Genomic DNA, 13,168 nt, shown 5'->3' on the forward strand with positions numbered 1-13,168 from the left:
CTTGAGAAGGAAACTGGTGATGATGGAAATTTGTCTTTAACCAATTTTTGAGTCTTAGCTCAAAAGCCCTGTACTTTTTCGCATGAGAAAAATATATGGCCTGTGGTCTCAATATTGTCTTCACAAAATGTACAAATATTATCTTCAATTTCAAAGCGTACCCTCAATAATTCCTTAGATGGGTAGATGTCATTCATAATTTTGAAGTGGGTCTCTTTTGCCTTGGGGGGTATGGGTAGAGTCAGATACATAGTTCGCAGCATGGCAATCGATTCCTTATCAAATTTATTTGAAATATTTTTGTTTTGACGTCCAGGGAATAACTTTTCTCTTCCGCCGGTACCTGGGTTTGTTAGCCAGGACCGGCCTACTAACGAGCGCTGTGATTGGCTTAGAGACCTGAAGGCTATCCCAATTCACCAATGAACGAAGCCTATTCTTGCGTCATCATTAGATGCCGGAAGTAATGTCGCATGTGTCAATCCGACCCTCCGTGACACCGCAGTGTGTTTCAAGCGACTGTCCGGGACTATAACGACAAAACCCCACGGTGGAGGTGGTTCCGGTGGGTGACGGGCGGACCTCCGTACCTCCATAAGGCCTCCGCGGGCTTCTAGTTCCGGTGGCTGGGTGGCTTATTATGAACACGGTCCATGTGCGGCTCCGGTCCTTCACGTCGTTCCTACTGAACGCTTCGTCGGGACTGCCGGCGGCCGTCCCTCGGGACGCTCGTCTCTGCGGGGTTTCTCTTCGGCTCTGCCGCTTCATGGCCGCCAACGGTGACCGCATGGAGACCAGGCCGCGGAAGAGCAAGCACAAGGAGCCGCTGCGACGGCTCAAGTCCAAAGAGAGCCGAGGAAAGCGGGGAGACGTTCACGGACCGTCCACCGTGTACCTGCAGGTGGTGGGGGCGGGGAGCAGGGACAACGCCGCGTCCCTGTACGTCTTCTCCGAGTACAACAGGTAAACCGGGCTCGTCTCCTTGCCATCCCAGAATTTCATTTTCAATGATGTAAAATCAGCATTCAAAATCAAAGGATTCATGACAAGCAGATATTTACTTTGAAATTGTTGTTCCCTTTATAAATAGGATCTATGTGAAGACGTTAAATACATAACTATGAATGGATGAAGCACTCACTTGCAATCACCAACCCTAAAAAAAAAATTGTGAATCTAAAGAGCCACGAATGTGATAACTAAACAAATAAATCCCAGCAAAGTATTAGGGCGGATTGTATTTTTCCAGTTTTAATGATTCTTTTACTTAATCTTGTGTCGATTCTTGTCTGTAGGTACCTGTTCAACTGTGGAGAGGGAACGCAGAGACTCATGCAGGAACACAAGTAAGCTGAGCTGATCCGGTTACCTTGGTGAAGTTAGGAGGGTTAAAGATGATTGCGGGATGGTTAAAGGTGATACCGGGTGGTTTAAGGTGCAGTCGGGAAGGTTAAAGATAATGTTGGGGTAATCCAAAGGTGATGATGGGAAGGTTAAAGGTGATACCGGGTGGTTTAAGGTGACCTTTGAAAGGTTAGATATGGGATGGTTAAGGATGATGCTGGGTCAATACAGTGGGGCGAAAAAAGGTTGATGGAGGCCTGTAATTTTCATCAAACACTTCAACTATGAGAGAATGAAAAAAAAATCCATAAAATCACATTGTCTGATTTTTAAAGAATTTATTTGCAAATTATGGTGGAAAATAAGTATTTGGTCCTTGACAAAAGGTCATCTCAATACTTTGTTGTATACCCTCTGTTGGCATTGAGAGACGTCAAACATTTTATGTGAGTCTTCCCAAGGTTTTCACACACTTTGGCTTGTATTTTGGCCCATTCCTCCTTGCAGATCTCCTCCAGAGCAGTGATGTTTTGGGGCTGTTGCTGGGCAACACGGACTTTCAACTCACTCCAAAGATTACTTTGTTACTTTGATCCCAGGAGGTCATTCACTAGCTCTCCCGTGTGGTTCTGGGATTTTTGCTCGCCTATCTTGTGATCATTTTGACCCCACGGGGTGAGATCTTGCGTGGAGCCCCAGATTGAGGGAGATTATCAGTGGTCTTGTATGTCTTCCATTTTCTAATAATCGCTCCGACAGTTGATTTGTTCACGCCAAGCTGCTTACCTATTGCAGATTCAGTCTTGCCAGCCTGGTGCAGGTCTACAATTTTTTTTCTCGAGTCCTTGAACAGCTCTTTGGTCTTGGCCATAGTAGAGTTTGGAGTGTGACTCTCTGAGATTTCGGTAACATGTCGAGGATATGTCTGTGAGAGCCAGAAATCTTGCTTATTTGTAGATGACCGAAAACTTATTTTCCACCATAATTTGTAAATGAATTATTTAAAAATCAGAAAAAGTGATTTCCTGTTTTTTTTTTCCTCATTCTCTCTCATAGCTGGTGTATTCATGATGATGAAAAGTACAGGCCTCTATCATCTTTTTCAGTGGGAGAACTTGCACAGTTGGTGGCTGACTACATACTTTTTTGCCCCACTGTATGTCGTCCGGTGGCTCCTTTCTAGGTTGACGTTGGGCTGGTTAAGGATGGGGTGGTTATAAATGATTTTAGGATGGTTAAAAATGTCCATGCCCCCCCCCCCCTCCCCGTTGACAGACTGAAAGCTGCTCGTCTCGACAACATCTTCTTGACCAGACTGAGCTGGGAGAACGTTGGGGGCCTGTCAGGTCTGTACCATCCTGCCTTTTGTCAACAGCAGGTTTCAGATGAACTAGATGATAAAACACAGAACTCGGCCTCGGTACTGGAGAACCTCCTAGCTGTGAATCATTGATCATGTCCAAGTGCCGACTTCTGACCTGCCTTATTGACTCAGTCACAGTTTGGACTTCATTACATTTTGTTTGATAAAGACAACTGAAAAAACCCCCGCTTTATATCCATTGTTTGGACAAGTTTATTGCAAATCAATTTACTGTAATTTCCGAACTATTGAGTGCACCCAAATATAAGCCGCACCAGCTAAAGATAACTAAATAAATATATATGTACATATATAGGCCACAGGTGTACACATAGTAAAATAAGATATTTGCACAGATTTGTAGATATTTTTCTTTTAACTTTTAATTAAATACATACCGGAAATGCTTTTTTTTTCTCCAAACAGTGCCTGTAACACGGCTGATGAAAAAGATTAATACTAAATAATACAAGGAAAAGTCCATCCATACGTTTTCTATCCACGCATTGTCCTATTCCAGCCGATCGCTGTATTGATCTTCCTCCTGCGCACGAAAACGATTAAAAATTGTCGGAATTGAACGGCCTCAGAGTTTCATGGTAATTTCATTGGTCCGATGTGACGAGGCAAAATGTTTTGACGGCATGAAGCTTGTTAGTCCCCAAAAATCCATAAATAAGCTGCATCATTTTATACACCGCATTTTTCAAAGCGTGTGAAAAAAGTAGCGGCTTATAGTCCTGAATTTACAGTATTAACAAATAAATGAACGTCTGATTGATTATTGGTAAATCATTCCTCTTGTTCTGTGGCCGCCTAAACTGCAATGCAACTAATCCTGCACACACACATACACACACACAATCATGCGAATGTCAAACCATGAAATCAAGCTGCGACATCAGACCTCAAAATGGCTAAACATAAAAACGTGACTCATAAATACAGCAAAGCCCTGTCTGGTATTGATTATCCATCAGTTACCAGTGAAAACAGTCAAGCCCGTCTGTTATTGATCACCAGTCAGCGATCTCTCCTCCGTACGTTGGTTTCAGGGATGATTTTAACCCTGAAGGACACCGGCGTCCCAGAGTGTGTCCTCTCCGGACCGCCGCAGCTGGTGAGTCCACAGAGCCGCCTATCGCCATTCCTGCCGAACCCCAACAGTGAGAACTCCCCTAACGCTTCCTGTTCCTCCTCTTTGCCTGGAAGGAGAAGTACCTGACTGCCATCAAGTCCTTCTCCGGCCCGCTGGAGGAAATAAAGTTATGTAAGTCTAATATCCTCCTGCTGATTTCCGCATTCCGATTTCCGGGTTGGTGTGTTAAGAGTGCTCCGATTCCTGCCTCGCAGCGGTTCGTCCGTACACCGAGGAGACGTACGTGGACGAAACCATGACCGTCTATCAGGTGCCGATATTTGGAAGCCCCGCCTCCCCCGGGAGAGACCCCGCCCCCTCCAATCCAGGCAGCCCGGGTGAGTCCAGGGCCTAAAAATGACGTCCTCTCCCCTGGCGCTGATGACGACTCCGGTGTCCCAGTGACAGAATCACAACTCTGCGCGAAATGTGTTGCAGGCGTGGACAGACGGGACCAGCAGCTTGTAGTGGCCTTCATATGCAAGGTGGGTTCAGATTGTGGAGACGGGCAGGGGCTGCTGAGGTGCAACGCCTTCTAAAACTCTTCCCCCCGCTTTCTGACACACAGCTTCACCCTAAGAAGGGAAACTTCCTGGTTGCCCAGGCCAAAGAGCTGGGACTTCCTGTGTGAGTAAATGATATTCTGTCCTCTTATTCTTCCTGGGTCAAAGGGAGAGGCGGTGAAAATGAATGCTGTCCTTACTTCGGATCAGTTTCCTTTCAGGAAAAACAGCCTCTGATTTTCTTTTTTTGGGGGGGGGGGGTTATTTTATCACCAAGCACAAATAACCTAGGTTCAGTTGTATTTTTGTTGGCAAATGCTTTTCCGACTCGCTCTTCAGCGTGTTGATCCTGCGGGAACACCAAAGCAGATCCCCTCGACGCCACGGTCGCTCCTTTAATTTCTGTCCATAAAAGTTATGAACAGAATCGGTGACAAAGGGCAGCCCTGGTGGAGTCCAACTCTCGCCGGATACAAATTCGCCTTATAACTTGCAACGCCGACTGATGCTCCGACACCGGTCATGCAGGGACCGAACAGCCTGTAAAACAGGGTTCGGTACCCCATATTCCCAGAGCACCCCCCTTCTGGATTGCCCGCAGGACATGTTCAAATGCCTTCTCCAGGTCCACAAAACACAAGTAGACTGGTCAGGCAAACTCCCGTGCCCCCTCCAGGCCCTGCTGAGGGTTTGGAGCTGGTCCACTGGTCCACGACGAAAACCACACCGCTCCACCTGGATCCAATGTTCAATGAACCTCAACGAACAATGGATTTATAAATAAATATGTTTTGCATTTTTATAGCAGCTAGATCATTTTGACTTTGTTACTAATATGCAGCTGCAAGTGTTGGCACTCCTGGATTGCTGTCACGACTACTCGACTAGTGAGCGTATGTACAGTTAAAAAAAAAGCAATCATATTACTTATTTATATCTATTGCAGCATTTAAAATACATTTTCTTTTCATAACACAGTGAGACAAATATTCAACTCAATATTCAGACAAAATGTTTGTCTTTCCCTTTTAAACAAAAGCGCCTTTTATGCATAACACTCACACTGTGTTTTTAGCGCATTGCAGATTTGTGAAAAGTACAATGCCTCACCCTGAGTTATTTCAGTTTGCTGTAGTGAAAGGTTATTTAGCGAGGCTCTGCATGCTACAGGACACACATGACAATGTTACTAGTAGTCGTAGGTTAAGTTTTCCAACCACTATTTGTTAACTAGCTAATGCCTTAAAGTATTTGATTTATTGAATTTCCGGACTATTGAGCGCACCTCAATATTAGCCGCACCGGCTAGCCGATCGCTATCTCGGGCTTCCTCCTGCGCACTAAAACCGTCAAAGTCGTCTTCTTCGGTGTCGGAGTTGAACGGACTCAGAATTTCCCGGTCATTTCATCGGTCCGATGTGACGAGGATAAACGTTTTAGCGGCGTGAAGCTCGTCAGCGTCCCCCACCCATAAAAGTCCATATATTAGCCGCATCGTTGTTTACGTGAAAAAAGTCGCGGCTTATCGTCCGGAAATTACGGTACTTAATATTTATTTCTGACCCAGTTTTAATGGATTCTAATCCCCCAGTGGCACGGCGGCTATCGGCCCACTTATCGCGGCTCTCAAGGACGGCAGATCTATTGAGTACGAAGGGAGAGAGGTTGGTCTGCCAATAACTTGTTGGTTACCAGACCGGAGCGTGTCTTGTCTTTACGCCAGCGACATTGTCCCGCAGATTCGGCCAGAGCAGGTCTGCACCCCTACAGATCCGGGGCCGGTCTTCATCATCGTAGAGTGTCCCTCCCCGGAGTTCCTCCAGGCCGTGTCCGCCAACCAGCAGCTCAGGAGGTAACGGGCAGGGTGGGTCGGGGGGGGCGCAGCGCTCCCCCCTCCTCTCCCGCCTTCATCTGGCCGAACTGGACCTTCGTCTTTTCCCAGGTACCAGAGAGGAGGATCCGAGGAACCCCCGGCGCTGGTGGTCCACATGACCCCCGAGTCCGTTCTGGGGACGGATCAGTACAAAGAATGGATGGAGAGGTTGGTGAACCCGCCCGCCCGCCCCTTTTCCCCTCGCGGAGCCTCTCTTTTGACCGCGGGATTCTGCCGTCCCCGCAGGTTCGCCCCTCCGACCGAACACCTGATTCTGAACGAGCACGCTGACACCGTGCACAACGTCCGCAGCCTGAAGATCCAGACTCAGCTCAACATGATCCACCAGGGAATTTTCCCGCAGCTGGAGTCGTTCAAAATGAAGGTGCACGCCACCGCGCGCCTCACACAGCTCATCTAGCACAGGGGGCGGCAACGTTCAGTGCACAAAGAGAGCCGTTTGGATCTGTTTCCCCACAGAAAACACCTGAGAGAACTCAGGGAGCTACCCCTTTAACATCTAAAATGAAAATAGCAATGCATATGTCTTTTTTCCCATTATCCAAAAAATAAAAACTAGTGTTACTACTGCTAACACACAAACCAGCGCCTCAGGGTGCAGTACCCACTCTCAAACACTAGGGGGCAGACTTGAGCCTTTTTAAAATGACACTCATCATTCTGTACTTATTGGTAACCAGACACAAGGATTAATTTCTTGTTGTCGCTCCTCACAGGAGCCGCGGGCTGTCCTCCCGGCCCGCAGCGTCCGAGCCGAGTGCCTGCTGAAGTTCCAGCTTCGCCCCGTCATGGAGTGGCAGAGGTCAGCCGGCGCTTCAGCCTCCCAGTTTTAAACGGCGTTCATGTCGATGTTCCGCCGGGCGCCGACGTCTGTTCTTTCAACTCGCCAGAGACGCCGTCCCTTCCTGCGACATGGAGGAGTTTGTGAAAGAGGCCCTGGAGGTCCCGGACTTCATGGAGGAGGTGGACAAGCTCAGGCAGGTGTGCTCGGCCGAGGCCCCGCCGCCGGCCGGTGAGTTGTGGCGCATAGCGAGGGGGCTGGCGGGGGCTAGGCTAGGCGTTAAAACCCTTTGCGGTGCCTGCAGGAGAATCCGAACGTTACCCCGAGGTGGTTTTCCTGGGCACCGGCTCGGCTCTTCCAATGAAGATCCGAAACGTCAGCGGCACGTTAGTCAACATCAGGTACCAGTGAGCTCCATCCGGCAAGAGGGGGCGGTCGACCCGCGAGTTCCTCCGAGCGCCGCTGTCGCTAACGGTCACGCTCCCTCCTGGCACAGCCAGAGCCAGTCCATCCTGCTGGACTGCGGCGAGGGAACGTTCGACCAGCTCTGCAGGCACTATGGCAACGGCGTGGACGAAGCCCTGGCCAAAATCTCCACCGTCTTCATCTCCCACCTGCACGCCGATCACCACACGGTAAGATTCAAACAAAACCTATTTATCCCTTATGCCCGTTGGTGCTGCCCACTGTTCGCGGCCCAACCTGAGGGGGCAGCAGAGAGTCAAACAAGGGGTTATAGGTCATTTTTCACATGGGGGCTGGATGGGGGGGGGGCGCGGATTCACCGAGAGATATAGTCGGCGAGAGTCAGGAGTCATCCTGGGCTGATTTTCTCATCATTCATATTAACATCTCATTTTCAGGGACTGATCAAGCTCCTGTACCAGAGGGATAGAGCTCTGGTAGGGTCCCCCTCCGCCCCGCCATCACCGCCCACGCAAAAAACACCAACGCACAGGCCCTCGGTTCAATTCTGCTCCGCTTACTCTCAGCTCAGCCTGGGTCGGACCCCCGGCCCCGTCTACCTGCTGGCCCCCTCGCAGATCATGAACTGGCTCCATCAGTACCACGACCACTGCCAGGAGGTCCTCCATCACATCAAGTACGTAAAACACTTTAAAGCCTTGACTTCGACACTTTATAGGTTTATTTGTATTTCTTACCCCCCCCCCCCCCTTTTAAAAAAAATTTTTTTTTTTTACTGTTTATACAATTTTCTACTATTATTTATTATTGTTATGTTTTACTTGAAACTCTGGCACAACAATTTCCTTCGGGATGAATAAAGTTGTTCTTATTCTGATAAAACCAAGTGCCGGATTTCCTTCTTAAATACAAATATTTCCTAGATTTTCTTTTTTTTTAAAGCCTGTGGAAACTCTCAGACGCTTTATAGTTTATGAACCAATCCTCTGTTGCCCAGCCTGGTCCCGAACAGAGTCCTGTGTCGGGGTGCGGAGGCTCCCAAGCCCAGGACTGAGGCCTTCATCCAGGGTCTGCTGAAGAAGAACGACTTGGAGAAGGTCCGAAACCCATTTTCTCCCTCTGTCACCTCGCCGTCATTTCCCGAGATGTTCCCCTCGCCCAACGTTCTGCACGCGTGTGTTCCAGTTCCAGACCTGCTTTGTGCATCACTGCAAGAACGCCTTCGCCTGCGCCTTCACCCATCGGGCCGGCTGGAAGCTAGCCTTCTCTGGAGACACCATGCCCTGTGACGCCCTGGTGGACATCGGTCAGTGCAGCCGGCCCTGACGGTCGTCCCCACCTCATCTCGCTTCCCTCAGAATACGTGTGTTTTGAGTGCAACCGTTTTTTTTTATTGTGTTGTGTGGCAGGAGGGCACAATACGTCGATTGCAGCCCCTCGCTATATCGCAGCTGTGGTCTCAGTGTATCGTGGTACAATGTCATATCGCAGGTTTTTCACTATATCACGGGTTTTTGCGGTAAAAATATTAACTGGACGTCTTCAAGGATGAAAAGTCGTTGATAAACAAGCCTTTGTTTTGTTAGAACAGTTACACCTAAAACCCACAGCAGCAGCTCAAATGAAGCTCCACTCCTCTCATCCAAACATATGCTCAGACGGCAGCAAAGCACAGAACTCCGAACAATAATCTCAACATCACTGCAGGGTCGCTACAGCATTTTTATATATTTATCATTTCAATTTTTTTTTTTTACAATAAAACAAGCGTTTTCTTAGGTGGTGACCAACCAGAGCGCACTGCTCTGGATGCTGAGCTCTGATTGGCTTAGCATCCGTAGTTTCATTCTCTGCATCTCCTGCAAAAAGCGTGCATTCGGCCTTGTCCGTTTCAAATCTTTGCGGACGTATAGGAAGTGTTTTTAAGGGAGGAGGGTAAATAAGAGAGTGGGGAGGTTACTAAAGCTTTAAAATATTTATAAATAATGAAATGTATATATGGTTGTTACTTTGGATTTTCTTTGATCTGCTTCCGGAACGTAACACCCACGATAAACAAGGTAGTTCCGTACAGGGCAGCTAGGATCTAATTTTTTTTCTGGCCTACAAGTCACATGCGTGCAAGTAACTGCAAGTTCCAGCGCACTAACTAGCAAGTTAGCCTAATTGTTTCTAAAGAATGGGTAAAACAGAAAGGTGAACTAAAAGATATGGACTCTGTTCATGCAGTTATGGAAGGTGTGTAAACAAATATTTTGTTAAGTATAATCAGTCGATACATAAATGAATATATAATCAGTATTTTTTGTGTATGTATCATTTTCACGTGGTCATTAGGAAAGTAGCTCGCACCCTGGTTTATGGTCTGAAAACATTAGTGCTATTTTTGTGAGACTGCGGCATAGGGGCTGGTTTTTAATTTTTTACCAGCCCGAACCGCTCTATCCCCCCCCCACACACACACACACACCTCGATCTTCTGGATCCCTCTCCCAGGAAACGGCCGGTTCGAGATTTAGGAATCCCCTGCTCAACCGGCTTCGGGATTTGGTGTCTGACATTTATTTTCATCCGTGCAGGAAGCAGTGCCACCTTCCTGATCCACGAGGCCACGCTGGAGGACGGGCTGGAGGACGAGGCTGTGGAGAAAAGACACAGGTGAGGCACAACATTTCTTTTTCCCCGTCGATGCACACATCCTAAGAGAGTATCCAAAAATGTACTCGAAAGTACTATAAGACTGAACGCATCTATATTCTGCTCCGGCAATTAAGTCGAGCGCGGCGGATGTGCGTGTGCACGTGCAACGGCGCACGTACGCGGGCTCCCGAGAGGACGCGCTCAATTCACCAGGTGCAAAACCCTCGGACAATGTAATAGCGCTTCTCACGTTTCAAAAATAAGACTTAATGGGTTGCAGCGGGACACAAGTATCCCTCCGAGTACTGCGTGTACACAGGAGAGATACTGCAGTATTTGTGCTCAGAATTACAGACTACAAAACAAGGAAATATACACTTGCGTCGACAACAAACAACACAAAGGAGTTGCGGGTAATTTAGTAAAATAATAAATCTCTTCCTCTTCAGGGGTCACCAGAGTAAGTCATCTCATTTATTGTAATTTCATAGATCTATCGTCACATGATCAATACATCACAGTGAATAGGAATTGACTGTATTCACCCTTGTAACAAAAGTTTTGTTGAAGATAAAGGTTATCAGGCGCTTTGATCGATACATTCATTGATAAGCAAGATCAACCGATTGGACGGAGACCCGGCAGCAGAGGCAAAACTTCGGATTAGCCGATAGCTCTCAGCCGGTAGTTCTCAACCCGTCCCCTAGATGTCGCCCCGGGATTCGGGCGCTGACGTCGTCCTCTGCGCCCACCTTTCCCGCCCCCAGCACCACCTCGCAGGCCATCGCCGTGGGCGTGAGGATGAAGGCTCACTTCATCATGCTGAACCACTTCAGCCAGCGCTACGCCAAGATCCCGCTCTTCAGCCCGGACTTCACCCACCGGGTGGGGATCTCCTTCGACCACATGAGGGTACGTGGAGCGCCCGAATCACAAGACGCAGATGTTTGCGGGAGATTCTGTCCGTGACAGGAAGTCCACTCAGGTCAACCCATCTCTGATCAGGCCTCTTCCCCCTCGCCAGGTGTGTTTCAGAGACCTGAAGCTCCTCCCCCGGCTCATCCCCGCCCTCAAGGCGCTCTTTGCTGAGGACATCGGGGAGATGGAGGAGCGGAGGGAGAGGAGGGAGCTGCGGAACCTGAAGATCCCAGAGGGGAAGGGCGAAGACGGGCCGGGCCGGGCCGCCAAACGGGACCAGGAGGAGGAAGAGGAGGAGGGGCCGACGCGCGACGCCGAGACGAAGAGACTCAAAACCAGCTGACCGTCGGAGAGCTGGACGTGACGGGAGACGGTTATTTTTATTTGAGCCGTAGCTCTATTTGATTCGAGAGCACCACATGCAGGATTTTTCTTTCCTTTAAATAAAAAGAACCACGCGGAACATCAGACCCTCGTCCGTTATCAGCTCGCCCATCCACCACCTCCGTTCTCGCCGCGGAATCGTCCGATCGGAATCTCGCGCCTCGACGACAAATCTGTCTTTTCTTTGATTATTTCTTCCAGTCTTCCTCCACCTTCACACCAGGCAACATCAGGAGTAAAAACAAAACAAAAAAATGGGCCTCTTAGACGTCTTAGAGGTCGTTCGTGGATCGTCTGCTGCTGGAGCAAATCCACCATTCATGAACTTTAAATATCTCCCCGCATCTTGTAGTACTTGCAGAAATACTTAATTGGGAGTGCAATATCTAGAGCTCAGTTAAACTCCACCTCCCTGCTGGAACTCACTTTTCACTCTATCAAAAATATACTCTCAAAAAAGAAACAACTCATGGTTGCAAGAAGTTGTCGGTGCGCCCCCTTCCTGCTAGCTGGGGAGCAGCAAGGCGTGGAGGGTTCACCCGTGTTTTTATAAAAACAAACGAGAGTAGCTGTTGTGATGGAAACGGGACAGTGGCAGAACACACACCTTTATTAGAGTCGAGTCGAGGACAGGTTTATCTGGGGGCCGGCATTTAATGTTGGGTCATAATTCAACAATCCATCAGGGGGCCTCAGCGGGCCATCACATTTCACGTTCCCTACTGAACCCCCCCCCCCCCAGCATTTCTGATCTCCTGCCGCCCGGGGACGCAGTGGCCACGGGCACCTTCTCTCGCAGGAGGCTCTTCGGTGGCGGAACTAGAGCCATTCGGTGGGAACCTGACGGAGACGGCAGTTTGGAGGCTCAAGATCACTTCGAGCCCCGAAAAGCAACACAGTAGCCTTTCTTTTTTGGGGGTTGGGGTGTAGAACATTTGAGAGAGGAACCTCATGTACTTCAGGGTCTACTTCAGGGGTGGGCAAAGTTTTAAAATTTTAAAAGACGGACCGGGTCAGCGTTTGTTAATAGTACATATCAGACCCGTCTGACCTTTGCTTTGTAAATAAAACCAGCTTGATTTCGAAGGTTCTGACGTTTGCTTGCATTTCATGCACAAACCGTTTTTTTTTCCCTTGCAGTTTCACGTCCAGCTCATTTATGTGTGTCAGTATGTCCACAGTAAAGGCTAAATCACAAAGCTAATTTTGTTATTATTTCCAAAAAAAATGAAATAATCTCCTGTTTGAGCTCCCACATTCATTGATCCAATCATTCAATCATGTACCAATCTTTGGCGGGCCGGATTAAAAAGACCAACGGGCCGGATATGGCCCGCCGGCCGTAGTTTGCCCGCCCCTGGTCTACTTGTACATTTGTACATTTTGTCGCCGCCCTGCTGGAGAAAGAGAAAGCTGTGAAATCCATCCCAAAATAAGATATCAGTGAGACACGACGATTTAAGCGTTGTCCGGTAGCTGCTCGAACTCCCCGAGATTTTTCGTGCCTTGTGTTTCGTTTCGAATTCGATCCCTCCAGGCTTCGGCGAGCGGAACAGTTTGCTCAGCGCTCGGCACAATGAAGCTTTGAATTCAAGCCGCGCACATTAAATGCTGAGGCCGAGAGCGTCGCCCTACTCGTCCCTCCCGCGGGGGATGGGCGGGCGAAAGAGCCCACTTCTCTGGGAGCGGGGATGACTTAAAAGCACGGGAAGTGACGTTCTTATAAACTCGCACTTCGAACACTAGCTTTTCCTTTTCGATTTTTTTTTTTTTTTTT

General features: G+C 48.5%; 1 protein-coding gene across 2 annotated transcripts; it reads left to right on the forward strand.

The window, feature by feature from the left end:
- The first annotated feature begins 474 nt into the window (after nucleotides 1–474).
- On the forward strand, nucleotides 475–12,590 carry elac2 (elaC ribonuclease Z 2). 2 transcript variants are annotated; one of them, XM_086175607.1, is made up of 23 exons: nucleotides 475–963; nucleotides 1,296–1,346; nucleotides 2,620–2,690; nucleotides 3,763–3,827; nucleotides 3,920–3,977; nucleotides 4,061–4,183; nucleotides 4,284–4,330; nucleotides 4,414–4,472; nucleotides 5,940–6,012; nucleotides 6,088–6,200; nucleotides 6,291–6,389; nucleotides 6,468–6,606; nucleotides 6,959–7,044; nucleotides 7,133–7,254; nucleotides 7,328–7,424; nucleotides 7,520–7,658; nucleotides 7,887–7,925; nucleotides 8,016–8,125; nucleotides 8,447–8,546; nucleotides 8,635–8,755; nucleotides 10,029–10,107; nucleotides 10,857–11,001; nucleotides 11,114–12,590. In XM_086175607.1, exons 1-23 carry the CDS (start codon nucleotides 641–643, stop codon nucleotides 11,348–11,350), a joined length of 2,496 nt encoding a protein of 831 aa, XP_086031733.1. In that variant the 5' UTR covers nucleotides 475–640; the 3' UTR covers nucleotides 11,351–12,590. The 2 variants fall into 2 exon arrangements, with proteins under 2 accessions (XP_086031733.1, XP_086031734.1); XM_086175608.1 differs by lacking the exon at nucleotides 10,857–11,001 and having other exon boundaries at nucleotides 12,134–12,420.
- The last annotated feature ends 578 nt before the right edge of the window (nucleotides 12,591–13,168 follow it).

The sequence above is a fragment of the Fistularia commersonii genome, chromosome 28 (genome assembly GCF_037954325.1).
Source record: "Fistularia commersonii isolate RoL2024-O1a breed Wild chromosome 28, RoL_Fcom_v1.0, whole genome shotgun sequence".
Taxonomy (NCBI): Eukaryota; Metazoa; Chordata; class Actinopteri; order Syngnathiformes; family Fistulariidae; genus Fistularia; species Fistularia commersonii.